Here is a 17,580-nt window from a genome sequence, read left to right as displayed (position 1 = left end):
GCTGGTACCATGACCAAGTACATTCTCCTGTTGTTGGGATGTGGGCATGTGTAAGTGTGTGAGCAGGGCACGGCTGTGCATGTGGAGACCAGAGGTCAATGTTGCCTCTCTTCCTTATAGCTTTCCCACCTTAGTTGTTGAGTCAGCGTCTCTCTACTGAACTGGGAGCTCAACAACTACTGGACTGGCTGGCCAGAGAGCCCAGGGGTCTTCCTGTGTCCTCACCAGCCCTGGGACTTCAGATGCATGCGGCTACACCCAGCTTTGTACGTGGGTTTTGCGGGCATGAATGCAGGTCCCCCATGTTTATGTAGCAAGCCCTTTATAAGCTGAGGCACCTCCTAAGCTGTAGACTCCAGACTTTGGATTGTATCCTGCATGAGTCCTGAAGAGCCTTGTGAAGAGTCCTGCATGAGCCCAAGAGAGTCCTGAAGCCTTTTTGTGCTCCTCTATAATGACCTTTCCTTAACATCTACCCATAGTCCCCTCTTTGACAGTCCTCCTTATACCCAAACATGGATACTAATGCCACGCAATTCCTGTCTTGTTTTATCTTACTTTAAGCATTTACTAGAAAGTTCAGTAGCTGTGATCACATGGTAAACATATTCACCTATGCTCCATTCACTTCACCTGCTCTCTGCCTACCCCTCCATGATTAGTTCCCTTTATACCTCCAAAAAATTTTGCTTATATTTTATTTAAAAATATTTTGAGAATTTTATACACAAGTATTGTACTTACTTCTCCCAAACTCCTCTATTTCCCCCTCTTTCAGATGTATCACTTTTTCTATAATTACCACATGTTCATCAGTATGCACACACATATACACATGCACACACATGCACACATAGTTCCCCCATCATTTGCTAGTGCTTGAATGTACATGTGGTTTCAGCCTAACTACTTGTTATTGGATGACCTATCAGGGGACTCATCCCCGGAGAGAACAGGTCCTCCTTTTTCTCAGCATCCATTGTTTGCTCTAGCTCTTCATCTAGGAGTGGGACCTGGAGAGAGTTTCCTCACACACGTAGGTTTGTCAATTAGAGTTGTCATCGTGCCAATCTTGTTTAGGTAACCATACTGTTGAGCCTTCATGGGCTCATTGTGCTTCTCATATCCGGAAGACATTCTAACAGCAGGTGTCCTGCTCCTTCTTCCGTGACGCCTTCAGAACCCCAGGTGTAGGGGTTGCATCATAGATATACCAACTGAGACTGAGCAAGATGCTGTCTTCCCTATGGTCACTTCTCTGAACTTGACCCACCATGGAGCTCTGTAATAGTATGTGTCTGCAAAAGGAAGCTACTTTGATAACTGGTGAGAACTGTATTTATCTTTGGCTATAGGGATAAGTATTTAGAATGCAGTAGAAACTCTACTGCTTCAGAGAACAGAAGAGATTTACTTCTAATCTCACTTATATATATATATGTATATAATATATATGTATGTTAATGGCTCATACTATTACATAAAGTCTAGGAGCTGAAGATAAAAGAGCACATAAGATACCTGTCTCTTTGACCCAGGCTTAATTCACTTAACACAACTATGTCCAGTTGCACCCACTTTCCCCAGAACAACATAACTTCATTTTTCTTTATGGCTGAAATTATCCAGTATGTATATAAGCCATATTTTCCTTACCTATCCCCTGTTGTTAGACATCTAACTTAGAAACTGTGGATAGTACTCTGTCCTTCACTTTCCTGTGATTGGAAATAATGCCCTATGTGTGCAAGTGTGAAGCTTTCCCCAGCAGGAGAGGCCAGAGACCGGCACATCTTCCCCGTGCTTGGCTGTTTCTGCTGGGAGGAAGATGTAAGTGAAAGTAGCCCGAGATAAAACCAAGACCCGAGTGCTGTCCCAGATGAATAAGGAACTTTGTTGGCTCTGAAGGTGTTATGAGGCTACTGTGGGACTGTGCAGTGATGACGAACACATTCAGAATATAAGCTTTTGTGAAGCGAATGCCATTAGAGCACCCAGAAACCCAAGAAAAGAGGAAACACCATCCGTATATTTTTCAGTAAAACAAATGCAGATTTATTTAGAACACATGGAACCCAGAAGACAACTTAAAGTGAGCCCAATACTGACGAGAGTACGAGTCCACTAAGAAATGAAATAATTATCGCTGAGGAGGGTTAAGAGAGAAGAATGAAGGTTTGCTTTGCTTAATTTCCTTGAAGAGCAAGAATGAAGCTTCTTTTCTGGATCCAAGACCATAACTGAAGCTCAAGAGAAGATTAAATGGAGCAGGATGGTAAGTGCTGAGTAATGAGAAGAGCAGGCTCTCTTATAAAACAGACACTAAAGACCATTTCCAGGAAGACAATGCAAGGATAGTGACGGCAAAGCACACAGGATGATTGTGTTGGGGGACTTTGGTTAGATGACGGCAAGCTATCCTGTGACAAGAGATAGAGTTATCAGCAGCAGGACTGGGAGCAGCTAGATCCACAACCTTGGGACAGGCATCCAGGCACACAGACACTTGTGGGTTGGTAGCAAGTCCTGGTGCAGGTCACAGGTCCAGAGCAGGCTGGCTGGCAGCACAGGTTCAGGCAGAAGGGCTCACAGCAGGGCTTGCAGCAGCTGGACTGACAGCAGCTGGGTCTGCAGCAGGGCTGGCAACAGCTGGAGATACAGCACCTGGGCTGGCAGCAGCTAGACTCACAGCAGCTGGGCTGGCAGCAGCTGGGCCTGCAGCAGGGCTGGCAGCAGCTGGACACACAGCAGCAGGGCTGGCAGCAGGGTGTGCTGCAGCAGCTGCTCACACAGCTGGGTTGGAAGCAGGTCCTGCAGCAGGTGGTTTGACAGCAAGGCTGGCAGCAGCTGGAGCCACAGCAGCTGGGCTGGCAGCAGGGCTGGCAGCAGCTGGTCACACAGCTTGGTCTCCAGCAGGTGGTCCTGCAGCAGGTGGTCCTGCAACAGGTGGGCTGACAGCAAGGGGAGCAACAGGAGTTGGTCATGGTGTTGGATGTGGAGGGAGAGGTTCTGGTCACAGGAGTTTCTGAGATTCTGACAACTGTTTCAGACCTGGGGCTTTTATACCCTGGACATCCCATGAAGGGACCAATAAGCAGGGCTTTTCCTTATTGTTTGTTTTCTGCTTTTCAAGAGGAAATCCTCACAGCAGGAAGTTGCTCCTTGAGTTTTAGAAATCGTTTGAAATTATGATGTAAGCAGTTAATTGTGGATAATTCAAGGAAGAACATTTCTAGAAGTCTTCATCAGCATTGTTCTTACTCTGATTATCATCTGCTCAGGTGATAGTCTCTGAGGCTACAGAAGGGGCTAGAACATGTGTTTATTCATTTTGTTCTCTTATTTTCTTGGCTGTGTGCAGACTGGATGTATTTGTATGGAGAGCTATATTCCCAGTGGTTAAATGAAGCCATGCCCGAGTCCAAACTGTTTTCCAGAGACATTTGCTTATTGTAACAGGCTTGCCTATCTGCAACCAATGATATCCATGCTATACCAGTTTCAGCAAAGAATTCATGACAAGAAGGTGGCCTGTAGTCACTTTTCAAATGTATCTATGAGCTCCAAAGCCAGAATACAGAGTCAGAAAGAAGACCTAGAGGTTCAGAAAACATGGTGGTTCAGAAGACACAGGAATTCAGAATATGACATGTAGTTTAGAAGGCATTGGCCAGCTTAGATCTGAACCCTGTTTACCAGAGGACACTGCAGCAATTAAGTGCCATAAGATGACACCTTCATTTTAAAATAATTTGTATCATACTTTCAAAGAAGAACACACCCTTTCATATGTAGTCTGACCTAGTATGATACAGGAAATCATGTGTCCTTCATTTTAGGTGATGGTGTGTGTATGTACAGTATGTATGGCCTTAATTTTATAATTGCAGTCTTTTCCCTGCTGTCTAAGGTAACTAGTGCATGTGTGTGTGTGTGTGTGTGTGTGTGTGTGTGTGTGTGTGTGTATGTTTGCTTTTACAGTGTGTCAACTTTTGAGTTTTATTAAAATGAGATAATATAACTCATTATGGTTCATTTTCTTTTGCTCAAACTTATGTTTATGAGATTTAATGGTTTCATTGGATTCAGCATTTATGTCTTTAATTTTACTTGACCTTTCATATAATTGTATGATAAGTCTATAATCTACTAATCCTCATTGCATGACAAGACCTTATATTTTTTTAACTTGTTGTGTCCTTGATGGACATTTTCTTAAGTTTTTTTGTGAATCATACTCTTATGATGGTTTGCCTATTTCTTTGTCTACAAGTGTGTAGACATCTGCAGATATACTCTTTGAGGGAAAATTCTGGATTCCAAATTGTGAATATAATAAACATTAATATACAACTCAAAAATGTTTTTTAAAGTAAACAGCTACATGGGTTGGGCAGATAGGTCAGTTGGTAAAGTACTTACCTTGAAGCAATCATGGGAACCTGAGCTTGATCCCTAGAACTTGTGTAAAAGATGTCGAGCAAAGTGACTTGTGCTTGTCTTCCCAGCATCATAGAGGAAGGTATAGGCAGATATCTGGGGCTTTCTGGCCAGCCAGCCAGGCCTAATCAACAAGTTCCAGGGCAATGCAAGACCAGTTCAACACAAGGCGAATGGCTCCCTGAAGAATAACTGAGGTTGTCCTTTGGCCTCCACAAGCATGTGTACACACAAGCATGTGTACACACATGCATCCACAGCTGCATACGTGTATATATTCCCCCTCAACCCCCACATCAACATACATGCACCCACTTAAGGTTGCAATGATATATACAATATACACTTGGTTGTTCACATTGCTTTAAGTATCATTTACACTTGATATTTTCAATCTGGGCATTAAGCCAGTTTTCATTTTTATTATGTATCTGTTCTGGTTTGGTTCTTAAATGTCTATCAGAGCCATGTGTTGAACACTTGGCCCTCTGCTGTGCTGATGATACTGAGAAAAGCTTAGGGGTATGACCAAGTTGGAGGAAAGAGATCATTGAGAGCAATATATAAATATTTGGCTCTTCTGTCTCTGTGTCTTCCATTCTTGGTGACCATGAGGTGGTCAGCTTTCATTTCTCCCATGTTTCTGCCACGATAATAGTGCTTTAATCATAAGCCTAGAAGCAATAAAATAAAGAGATTGTGAACCTAAACTTCAGAAACCATGAGCCAAAAAGATAGACGTTTTCTTTTAAGTTGTTTATCTTATTTTGTCACGTGACAGAAGACTGACTAACAGAGTAGCTATTTTGTATTTTCTCATCATAGACTTAATTTGATTTTCCTTGAAGACCAGTGAGCTGACTTCCCATGCGTTCGTTTGGATATTTATAGGTCTCTTTTATGTGGTGCCAATTACGTCTAATTACGTGTTTTTAATTGTCTGGATTTTGTTTTTGTTTTTTGTTTTTTAATTTCTCCATTGAAGCCTTTGTTGAGTCCATGCTTTACCTGAGTCCTCTTCCTTGGCCTGCCTTGACCCTCTCTCATATTCCAATTATTGTCATATGCTTATTGTGCATGATGCTGGGTTTCCTATAGACAACTCCTTGCAGGTTTGTCATGTATTTTGACCATGTTTTCTAGTTAGGAATCTCAAGAGGGAGAGGCTGCTCTTATGTCCAATGTAAAAAGAGTCTCTACAAAGACGGAGGAAAATGGAGAACACAGGCAAGAAAAACACAGGCTCATGATCCAAAGAATGTGGGCAGTTCTACAAGCTAAAAAATGTCAGGAGATGGATTTCCTCTAGTGTTGGGAATACAAGCATACCAACTCCTGGATTTGTACCCAATGAGACCAATTTGGCTTCAGATATCACAGCTGGAAGATAACATCACTACATGCTTTAGCCATGAAGCTGGTGGTGGTTAATTTCAAGAGTAATAAGAAGCAGATGTATATTTCCAGTCCCACTGTGCCCGGACTTGACTTTAATTCTTTCCTGAGTTTTCTAATGGCTCCCATTTAACTTTTTGAAGTTAAGCTATCATACCTTGGAGTTGGGGCTTAGAATCCAAAAGAACTTTCTCTCTGAAGGAAACCTATTTAAAGTCTAAGAGTGCAATCTCTAGGTGTGGCAAAGGAGAATTTCAAAGAGCAATCAGTGTTTATGTCATTTTCTATAAACAGACTGGAGACGTATTTAAAAGCACATATGACTTTAATGGAAACACACATCAAAGGGAGTTAAGTTTGTGTTAATAGAGTTCAGACAAAACCCACATGGGATGATTCTTTGGGCTTCGAGTTCTCCATTTCTAGATAAGAGGTATCGTGGAATCTACATACAAGGAACAAAATGCAGTCCAGTGAGCTCCCTCATCTGTATCCTTAAACAAAAAGGAAGATCAAATGACTGTCTGGGCTAAGATATGTCTCTCTGAAGGTCGGTTGCACGCAGAGTACTGGGCCTCTCTAGCTATATATCTGAGAAGATCACACACACCCTGCACCGGGAACCCCTTAGGTGTTGTGTGGGTGTGTTTTAATTGTTCTCAGGGAGATAAACCTGGCTGTCCATTTGTTCATTTCTTTTAATTATTTGTCCTTTCCCATAGCAGCATCAACTACTACATTTGTATGTTCCCTATTGTTCATGGACTTCTGGAGTTTTCTCTTTCCAGTCCACATTAATATAAACCATGGCTTCTAATGCCCCCCTCCCTTCCTCCACAGTCTAGATATCAGAACTCGGGCCTCCATCTCCCTCTTCTGATTTGTTTTCCCCCCTCAAACTCAGGAAGTTATTTTGATCCCTTATGTGGCCCAAAGAATACAGAATCAAAGGTGGATAGCATGGGCACTGGTCACCTTGAGTCCTGGGATTTGTCACTCCTTTATTCCTTTAATAATGTTTTGACCTAGAAACAAATTATCCCTTTATGTCTGAGTGTAGGGAAAACTTAGTCTGTCTCATGGGGCATGATTTATTCCCACATGGCTGCTTGCTCTTGGTGACAAGTGTGAGAACATGAACAGTGGCATTCTATGACATGAACACATTGTTTCTAATGCAACCACTCATGATAATATCCTGGGACAGTAGCAGACACAGACTAAAAGGGGTTAACCAGTCACTGGATAGAGACCAGGATAATGTAGTTCACATCATTTTAGTAGAATTCTTAAAGTCATTGCCAGCCTTCAGTGGCTGGTGGTGATCAAGGTGTAGGCAATGAATTGAGAGAAGTTTTGTTAATATGATCAGAAAGTGAAAGGTTTCAGTATTTCCCTTGCCAGAGAAGAATCGAAGCACAAGTTCCAGTGTTATAGCTACTTAAATGGAATTGAACCTGTGGTTATGTTCGCTCTAGAAGCAGAAACCCGGGGCCCAGACTGGATACCTGGTGTATCAGGGGTCACTTAAACCTTTCAAGGAACCACAGCTGTGATGAGTTCATCAGAGCAATGGCCATGCCTTGTGCATTGGACAGTGTGTCCCAGTGCTCTTCCACACCTCCAGCTCTTAAATACTTTCTGTCCCTTCTACCCTCATGCTCCCTGATCCTTTGCAGTGGAGTAGGAGAGGTCTATAGATGCCCCATTTCAGGACAAACACCCATAACCACTCATTCTCCACACAGTGACTACTGTCCACACACACTCTTGCACCATGATTTTCATCCAATCACAAGGACAAGGAATCCTGAGTTGAGACCCCCACCCAGGTGCTATGATGTAGAAGAAATCTTTCACTCATTAAGTTGCTCTTTCCCTTATTGTATCACAGTGAAGAAATTTTGATCAGTGCAGTGAATTTAATGCAATGAATGACATGACTTAGATCAAAAGACATAATGTGAAAATCAAATCAATAGTAGAAAAAAATCAAACATACAATGGGATGTAGAATAAAGAAGACTTTATTAGAATAGCAGTGGGCAGTGTCTCTTCAGTCCAGCAGACAATACAAATATGTCATGATGAGTCACGTGGTGAATCAAAAAAAACTGAACACAGATATAATGATGGGTGTTTATCACTGCAAAGATATAATAAGATAGTTGTTAATTGTATATTTTTTTAACTTCTAAGGCAGAACAATGAAGAAAACATCAAAATGGGTAAGATGGTTCACAGATCTATTAAAGGACTGAGAATTTGATGATTGTATGAGTACTAAAGGCAGAGAAAAGGCAGAGAGTTTGGAATGAAGTAAAATTCCAGCAGGTCTAAGAATAGATTATTCTATTCCAGTAGTAACTTCATCAACAACCACAGGGCTCACAGCAGCTGGATCCACAGCCTTGGGACAGGCAGCCAGGCACACAGACACTTGTGGGCTGGTAGCAAGTCCTGGTGCAGGTCACAGGTCCAGAGCAGGCTGGCTGGCAGCACAGGTTGAGGCAGAAGGGCTCACAGCAGGGCTTGCAGCAGCTGGACTGACAGCAGCTGGGTCTGCAGCAGGGCTGGCAGCAGCTGGAGATACAGCACCTGGGCTGGCAGCAGCTGGACTGACAGCAGCTGGGCTGGCAGCAGCTGGACTGACAGCAGCTGGGCCTGCAGCAGGCTGGCAGCAGCTGGACACACAGCAGCAGGGCTGGCAGCAGGGTGTGCTGCAGCAGCTGCTCACACAGCTGGGTTGGAAGCAGGTCCTGCAGCAGGTGGTTTGACAGCAAGGCTGGCAGCAGCTGGAGCCACAGCAGCTGGGCTGGCAGCAGCTGGCAGCAGCTGGTCACACAGCTTGGTCTCCAGCAGGTGGTCCTGCAACAGGTGGTCCTGCAACAGGTGGGCTGGCAGCAAGGGGAGCAACAGGAGTTGGTCATGGTGTTGGATGTGGAGGGAGAGGTTCTGTTCACAGGAGTTTCTGAGATTCTGACAACTGTTTCAGACCTGGGGCTTTTATACCCTGGACATCCCATGAAGGGACCAATAAGCAGGGCTTTTCCTTATTGTTTGTTTTCTACTTTTCAAGAGGAAGTTTTCACAGCAGGAAGTTGCTCTACAAGCATTGCAAATCTTTTGAAAATTATGCTGCAATTAATTGTGGATAGTTCCTTGATGGTATTTTTGGAATCATTGCCACTATTCCCGCTTTGGTTACTCTCTGGTCATGTGATGGCTCTGTGGGCACAGAGAGGCTGAAAAATCTCGTTCCTTAATTTGTACATTTTCCTGATACAGCCTGGGAAGTGTTTGAGGAAGGACTGTGACGTTGATATGCTCACAGTGGCAAATCTAATTTTTGCCTGGGCCCAAGTCTATTAATTGGAACTGTCTGCTTCTTCCAGATTATAATAGACATGTTTGTTTGCAACATGCACAGTTGCTGTAGCAATAGCTTTATTGAAGAAAGAATGGTTCTTTTGAGTATATTACTCTGAACCAAAGTTATGGGGGGGTTAACATGGGGGTTAACAAAGCATCAACAATTTAGACCTTAACTCTAGTTAACAGGAGAAACATTACCTCATGTAGGACATGGGTATAGTCTTCACAAAATGAGAAAATTCCATGACCCCACAGATAACTTTATTAAAAAGGAAGTTGAATCATAGCATGCTTCCAGAGAAATGTGTGCCTTTAAATATATAGCTCACCCAAATTTGCCAAAGCTGTCAGCCATGTCAGTAAGTAGTTGTCAACTCTGTGGCAGCCATTTTCATTCTGTTTCCCCTCACCATTGTCCTTTCCTCCCTATAAGACAAATAGTCTGATGACTTACAATAGCATAGGGTTTGCAAATCTTTTGAAAATCATGCTTCAAGTGATTAATTTTACGAGGCTTGGACCCAAGGAAAGAGGATTTGCCACTGTGAAAACATCAACATCACAGTCCTTCCCTAAAGCACTTCCCGGACTGTGTCAGGATAGAATTGTGAAATTCTATCCAAATTGAAATGTCATATACTTTGCTTTATTTTCTTTTTTCTCACCCAAAATTATGTTTGTTAAAGTTACTTACTTCATTGAATATTATAGCTGTTTGCTCCTTTTTCATACAGTTGATTATCGTGGGGTATAGCTTTAAGGATTTATTCATATTGTGTGTTAGTATTTTTCCTCATTTATGTGTGTGCACCAAGCCTGCAGTGCCTACAGGAGCTACAAGAGAACACCAGCCCTTGGGGCTGAAGTTACAGGCAGTTGTGAGCCACCATGTACATGCTGCGAATTGAACCAGGACCTCTGGAAGAGCAGCCTGTGCTCTTAGCTACTGAGCCATCTCTCCTGCCCCTATTGTGTGACACTTTAATGTAATAATTCTTGTGTTATTGATGGACAATTTTGATAATTAGGACTTTTGTGAGTCACATGGTCATGAATATTTTTTCTAAAGCTTTGTGTACTTGAGCTTGCATTCCTGTAAATATATCCCCATATAGTCTTACAGTGCAGTCTCTGGATTTGAACATTTGTATATGGCCAACATTAGCAAATACTTGCCTATAACTTATTGTTCTTACTGCTTTAGGTCTTAAATTTTTTATTTTATTTATTTGTGTGTATGTATATGTCTATATACATGTGTGCATCATGCACATATATGGAGGTCAGAGATCAATTTGCCTGAGACTGTTTTCTTCTTTCACTGTATGGATTCCAGAGCTTCAAGTCATGTTGTCAGTCACTTATATGCTACTGAACCAACTGGTGCTTCATATTTTAATACCTGGTATTTCCACTGTGGGGTTTGTAGGGTTTTGTTATATTTACTATGTTTCATAATTTTCATTCAAATTCATGAACATTGATGAGTTGTATTTACATATGTCCTATAAGTCTTTGTGTTTCTCATTTGTAAGGTACTATCATGTCTGGTTTGTTTCTGTGTAATTGTCTTTTTAAAAAATTCTTCATTGACATTCCTTAAATATAATAGATATTAGCCTTTGCTCATATTATCAGTGCCCTTTCCTGTGCTGTTGCTTTTCTCTTTCTCTCTCAATTTTAGTGCTGGCTGGTCAATCAGTCTTTTCTGTGTTATTTATAGATCTTTTTATTTCATATTAAGGAAACCAAGCATCCTAAGACTATGTAGATATTACCTTATATTCAGCCCAAGGGTGCCATCTTCTTTTTTTTTTTTTTTTTTTTTTTTTGCACCCCGCCCCGGGTGCCATCTTCTTAACACTAAGTTAGAATTTTTTAGTTACCTACCCATACTCGTATATGTATATAGAGTACCTTGATTATATTCACTTCCTGTCTCAGGGTTTCTATTGCTGTGAAGAGACACCGTGACTAAGGCAACTCTTATAAAGGACAAGATTTCGTCGGTGCTGGCTTACAGGTTCTGAGATTCAGTCCATTATCATGGCAGGAAGCATGGCAGCATCCAGGCAGGCATGGTGCTGGCAGAGCTAAGAGTTCTCCATCTCTTCTGAAGGTGAACAGGAGAAGACTGACACTTCCTCACTGGAGAGAGCTTTAAGCCCACCTTCTGATGTACTTTCTCCAACAAGGCCACACTTATGCCAACAAGTCACACCTCCAAACAGTGACACTTCCCATGGGCAAATATATTTTTTGTGTGTTAATTTTAAGTCTTTAATGAACTCATATTATCTTTTGGTAAATGATACATGATAGGGATCTATTTTCATAGTTTGAGCTTTATGTATTGAACATTGTCAGAAAAGTTGCAGATATGCACCTGTTTTCATCCAGTCCAAATATTACCCAAATGTGTTCTTTTTCAGACCAGTATTAACTGGAATATATTTCCTTTAAAACATTTCAATATGCACAAACTTTAGATTTTGTTGGTTTCCTTCATTTAAAATTTACCACCTCATTCCTTAATTTAAATTCATATGAGGCTACATCTAATTACTTTTGATAATCTTATTTTATTCTCCAACTTTTAAACCAAATACTATATTCATTATCTTTAGAGATTTTTTTGTATCATAAATAGTAAAAGATTATAGGTTTTTCTCAAAATGACATTTTTGAAGTGTCCTCCTAAGTTCTGACATCTGTTGTCTTTGTTATCATTAAATTTCTCAAGTGTTTTAATTTCCATTATAAAAGCTTCCATTTTGGTATGTATTCAAAGTCAGTAGTTTTTTCCTCTACATTGTGTCTTGTCTATAACTTCATTATTCATAATCAACATTTCATTTGTTTCGTTTTAATGATTTTTTCTAAGAAGTGAAGAATTAAACATAATTTTACAACATAAAAATAGTCTGAAATTAATGATGTAATCTCCATCACTAACCAATGATGTTATGATGTCAGAAGGAAGGGTGTGGGTTCTCAAAGTCAACACCCAATTCTTGTTGTGCTCAGATTTCTGTGGTGCTCATGTGAGGTATGAGGGGCTTTTCAGGTTCTGACTTTGAGGTTTAGACAGGCTCACTAAGGGGTGAGCATGTGTGTAAGAGTTGTTAATCAACTTTTAAAACACTCCAACAAGTAGTTCTGAGTCATTAATGCATGTTGAACACCAAGCAAGAGGGTAAACCTCTAGACATATGTAGCTTTATAAATCTTGAAATTCTAACTTCTATAACTTCAATACAGTCTTCATTTGTATGGGAATATTTTGACATATGTCATTTTAGTAGAAATAAGTACATTATACCATTTTATTCTTAGATTCTCCCTAGCATGAGTAAGTTACTTTTGAACATATCAAGGGTCTTCTTTTGTGAAGAATCCCTAAGAGGTGGGCAGGTCCCAAACTATGAACACATCTCCCTCCATGGCAAAAGGGTTTTGCAGATGTGATTAAGAATCTCAAGAGGGAGTTGTTCTGGACTATTTGTAGGTGTTCAGTGTAAACACAGTGTAAATATGAAGAAAGGTGAGGATGGAAAATATGGAAATATTTACAAGAAGTGTGGGTGATCCTAGAAGTTGGAAAATGCCAATCTTCACTTACAGAAGCAGTGCAACCACACCAACACTTGGATTCAAGCTCAATGATACTGAATTTTGACTTCTGACCTTTAGAACTGGAAGATAATAAATTTGTATTGTTTAAGCCTCCAAGTTGGTGGTGACTCGTTGCAAGGGCAATAGGAATTGAATACAAATTTCTAATGCTGCTATGCCTGAACTCTAAATGACATCCTATAATGACCTTTCTAATGCCTCTCTTACAGTTCCTAAACTTTCTATGTCATCCTAGAGTTTGCTAGTTTCTCATTGATATAGGCAAAATCCAGGAATTAGTTTTCTACATTGTGTGTTAAAGGGAGAACTCCAGGAAGTCATTATAGTCAATGTTTACATAGCTTACTACAAATTGATTGAAGAGGAATGGACAACAGAGTAAAGCTTTGGGTCTTAGATGAAGGAAAGTTGATGCTGTCCATCTAGAAAATGCCTGGGTTAACTTACTACTCCTGGGGTCAAGTCTACTGTTCCTATTGATAAGATCTACTGTGAAATGTTCCATATCAAAGACCACTCAGTGCTTAGCCCTTGACCTCCCTTTTCTGTTTATGTAAACAGAAATAAAATAAAAATATTCTTCTGAGCTAAGATCTCTCTCTCTCTCTCTTTCTCTCTCTCTTTCTCTCTCTCTCTTTCTCTCTCTCTCTCTTTCTCTCTCTTTCCCTCTCCCTCTCCCTCAAGCATATTTTTAAGAAGGGTATAGAAAGAATCTCTGGCATGCAGCTGAGAAGTCCACGTGTCTATGACAGCTCTTCCCTCTAAGGTATTTACTTCTTTATTTCTTTTCATTATTTCCTGTTGCCTGTAGCAGCATTAACCACGAGATTAGTAAATTCTCCATCATCTGTTCTTTCTCTCAGAATGTCTGTTGTTTTCTCTTTTAGCTCCATTCTCACAATGACCACCATTCCTAGAAGTCTCCTCCCTCACAGCCCCACCAACCTCAGAACCCACGTTCTCAGTTTGCTCAATTGATTGCTCTTTCCCTCCCATAGTTCAGGTATAGCTTTTTTTTTTCTTGGAGCTGAGGACCGAACCCAGGGCCTTGCGCTTGCTAGGCAAGCACTCTACCACTGAGCTAAATCCCCAACCCTCAGGTATAGTTTTAAGCTCTCAGTCAGTTCAAAGCTTACGGAGGATCAAAGGTTGTTAGCATCATTAATTTGCTGCTGCCTTGAATCCTGAATTTGTTACTCTTATATTTCCTTAATGTAGTATTGACATGGAAACAATTATTCTCCAAGGGTGAGTGTAAGTGAAATTCTATTTTTCGGTGATACTCAAAGTCATATAGGAATAGAGATCAGAAAAACAAGGACATTTCTATGGCATCAACAAACTTTTACTAGGGCAACTTTTCACATCAAAGTCTAAGGACAGTAGCAGGAGCATTTGGATCATCAAATGTATTTGAAGGTGTTCGTTCTCCATCTGCCTGACTGGAGTTCCCATCATTTAGTGGGACTCTTAAAAACATTGCTGCTCTTCAGGTGTGGGTCGTGGTGACCTAGGTATGAGTCACGAATCAGGAAGAGCTGTGTTAATGAAGGTGAAGTGAAAATGAGAGGAACTAATGATGTTGCCGGAGAGGAAGGCAGAGCACATGTAGCCCCTGTTTAGCTTACAGTGCCATGTTTCCTTAAACTAAAACTGTGCCCGTGACTACCCAACCTCAAGAATCTGACAACCTGGGCCCTTGATTTGATTCCATCTATCCCTAACTGCCTGCTGACTCAGAGGTCACTTGACTTGGGCTGGGTTTGCTCAAGTGTTACTGTTTGAGTATGAGTGCCTGCTCATCAGTTAATGGCACTGTTCTATATGCTGAGTAAATGCAAACAGATGGAACCTGGCTGGAGGAAGACCCTGGGCTTTGCCTCTGAAGGTCATATGAGGTCCCTCATACTTTCTTGCGCTGGCTTCTTTCTGGTCTATGTGGTGCAAACACCTTTTCAACTGCTCTGGCCGCCCTGCTCTTTCCTCCAAGTACTGGAGTCCCAAACAAACCTGTGCTAAAATCATGAGCATGAATAGCTCTATCATCCATTAACTCATTCTTCCGTGCATTGTAGCCACAGTGATGGAGTTCCAAAAGCATAACAACTTTTGGAACAACTGTTTGCAGCATAGACAATTTAACATAATTTGAAGAACATAATAATAAAAAAAATCAAAGCACAACATAATATAGGCAAAAATGTATTAAAAACACCAATGGACAAGGTATTTATTTGTTTATTTATTTATTTAAGCTAAGAAGAAAATATGAAGTGGTCATAAAGGAGCTACAAGATGAATCATAAAATCATATACCACATTGGAATAAAATGATAGATATTTTTCACTATGAGGTTATAATTAGATGATTATAAGCATCTTTTCTTATTTTTAATTTATTAAGTTAAAAAGGCAATTATCTCTTGGTCAAAGCTGAGGTGAAGTTCAGTTGGTGTTTAGAAGCAGTCAGAGGAATAAGAAAGATATCAAAATGGATTTGATGGTAGCCAGTGATCAAGTTACAAATCTGTTAACAAGAAAACTATGGAGGTTTATGAGACATGTATTACTCTTAAGTACATATTATTAGCAGAAAGTGGTGGTAAATTTGGTGTACTGTGCTTGTCTTGCAGATTTGTTGTTAGGGGTCTGTGGTAAGTTGATCAACAACCACAGGGCTCACAGCAGCTGGATCCACAGCCTTGGGACAGGCAGCCAGGCACACAGACACTTGTGGGCTGGTAGCAAGTCCTGGTGCAGGTCACAGGTCCAGAGCAGGCTGGCTGGCAGCACAGGTTGAGGCAGAAGGGCTCACAGCAGGGCTTGCAGCAGCTGGACTGACAGCAGCTGGGTCTGCAGCAGGGCTGGCAGCAGCTGGAGATACAGCACCTGGGCTGGCAGCAGCTGGACCCACAGCAGCTGGGCCTGCAGCAGGGCTGGCAGCAGCTGGGCCTGCAGCAGGGCTGGCAGCAGCTGGGCCTGCAGCAGGGCTGGCAGCAGCTGGGCCTGCAGCAGGGCTGGCAGCAGCTGGACACACAGCAGCAGGGCTGGCAGCAGGGTGTGCTGCAGCAGCTGCTCACACAGCTGGGTTGGAAGCAGGTCCTGCAGCAGGTGGTTTGACAGCAAGGCTGGCAGCAGCTGGAGCCACAGCAGCTGGGCTGGCAGCAGGGCTGGCAGCAGCTGGTCACACAGCTTGGTCTCCAGCAGGTGGTCCTGCAGCAGGTGGTCCTGCAACAGGTGGGCTGACAGCAAGGGGAGCAACAGGAGTTGGTCATGGTGTTGGATGTGGAGGGAGAGGTTCTGTTCACAGGAGTTTCTGAGATTCTGACAACTGTTTCAGACCTGGGGCTTTTATACCCTGCACATAACAGGAATTTTCCTTGTTGTTGTTTGTTTCCAATGGATCATGGGGAAATGCTCTAAGGAGGAAGTTGTTCAATATATTACAAATCCTTGACAATTTTCTTTAAATAACTAATTGTGGATAATGTTTGTATACACTCATCAGTGTCATTTCTGCTCTTGTCATGTCCATGTGACAACTGTTGTGGCCACAGGAAGGGGTCAAATTATCCCTTCATCTTGTACCTTTGGCTGTATGCTGATTAGGGGAAAGGTTAGCATACTCTTATGTTCACAGTGTCAAACTGAATCCAGGTCTGGATCCAAGCCTGTTCCTCAGAGAAGCCTGCTTATTCCACACTACAAGAGGCAGCAAACATGTACCCCATCAGCTTTATCAAAGGGGATGTGGGTAAAGGGTGACTGCCCCAGTCCTTTTTGTATGAAACAGAATCTGAATGTGGGCCAGTAGGGCAAACGGACACAAGGACCTAGAAAACATCAGCCAATTTAGGTCTTCATTCTTTTTAGCAGCAGCTCCAGTAAACAGAGGCCATACACACCAATCAGCACATTGTCTTCATAAAATGAGGAAATTAAATTCTGCGAGATGAATCCATACACCTTCATTTAAAAGAAATTAAATCATAACTGTGTTTTCAGAAAAAATAACGCACTTTTATATGTAGCTTGACTGAATAGGACAAAGTCAGAGGATGTCCCTCATTCGTGTCAGGGAATAATGGTGTACCTGGTGACTGTCATCCTGGTGTCATCTCCACTCTTCTCCTTAAGGCAACTAGTAGAGCATTGGAGTCTGTCGATTTTTGATCTCTCTTAAAAGTTAGAATCATGCAGCATGTGTTACTTGGTTTCTCTTGCTCGAGTTCGTTTGTGATTTGTGAACTCATCGCCCATAGCGTTCATTTGTTCACTACAGTTGAGATCGTTGTAGGTGGGATCAAGCCTTATCGATGTGTCTCATCGCTGGTGGACATATTTCCGTTATTTAAGCTGGTATGAATCATGTTCTCATGATGGTATGTGTCCGCGTCTTCTAACGAGTGTTTTTCATATATTCTTGGAGTGAAATTTCTGAACTGTACATTGTGTGTTTGTGCCACATTAGTAGATGGTTTTTCATTTTTTTTGAAAGTTACAATATTGATCTCCAGAGCTTATTTGTAACACCCCCACCCCATCACCAAAGTTTAAGGAACATACAGGGAAGGAGGGAGAAACAAGGTGGAGGATGGGGAGGAGGCCCGTGAAATGCAAACTTCTGAACTCAATGTGGCTTTAAACATCACGAACTCACACCAGCTGTGACTCCCTGCACGTGACCTGCACACCATCAAAACAGCCAAATTCCACCACAAATGCGGAGGGCCT

The 17,580-nt window shown here is 41.7% G+C and overlaps 3 protein-coding genes across 4 annotated transcripts; all 3 read right to left on the bottom strand.

The window, feature by feature from the left end:
• Positions 1 to 2,441: 2,441 nt before the first annotated feature.
• Positions 2,442 to 2,984, bottom strand: LOC116908968 (keratin-associated protein 9-7-like). Its single transcript, XM_032912430.1, has one exon. The coding sequence runs from the start codon at positions 2,982 to 2,984 to the stop codon at positions 2,442 to 2,444; it is 543 nt and encodes a 180-aa protein (XP_032768321.1).
• Positions 2,985 to 8,207: 5,223 nt separating this feature from the next.
• Positions 8,208 to 8,765, bottom strand: LOC116908967 (keratin-associated protein 9-1-like). The gene is given in 3 exon segments (XM_032912429.1): positions 8,208 to 8,509; positions 8,512 to 8,660; positions 8,662 to 8,765. Coding segments are annotated over 3 exon segments (555 nt in total).
• Positions 8,766 to 15,509: 6,744 nt separating this feature from the next.
• On the bottom strand, positions 15,510 to 16,121 carry LOC116909517 (keratin-associated protein 9-7-like). Of its 2 annotated transcripts, XM_032913123.1 has the most exons (2): positions 15,838 to 16,121; positions 15,510 to 15,798 (listed from the first exon to the last, which is right to left on the bottom strand). In XM_032913123.1, the coding sequence occupies exons 1-2, from the start codon at positions 16,119 to 16,121 to the stop codon at positions 15,510 to 15,512; spliced, it is 573 nt and encodes a 190-aa protein (XP_032769014.1). The 2 variants fall into 2 exon arrangements, with proteins under 2 accessions (XP_032769014.1, XP_032769013.1); XM_032913122.1 differs by having other exon boundaries at positions 15,510 to 16,121.
• Between the last annotated feature and the right edge of the window lie 1,459 nt (positions 16,122 to 17,580).

This window comes from Rattus rattus, chromosome 9, assembly GCF_011064425.1.
Source record: "Rattus rattus isolate New Zealand chromosome 9, Rrattus_CSIRO_v1, whole genome shotgun sequence".
NCBI lineage: Eukaryota > Metazoa > Chordata > Mammalia > Rodentia > Muridae > Rattus > Rattus rattus.
Note: the sequence above shows the minus strand (reverse complement) of the source record. Positions and strands in the feature narration are given on the sequence as shown.

Coding starts and splice junctions, on each gene's coding strand:
- LOC116908968 (XM_032912430.1), bottom strand. CDS start 2,984: ATGACCAACTCCTGTTGCTCCCCTTGCTGTCAGCCCACCTGTTGCAGG.
- LOC116909517 (XM_032913122.1), bottom strand. CDS start 16,121: ATGACCAACTCCTGTTGCTCCCCTTGCTGTCAGCCCACCTGTTGCAGG.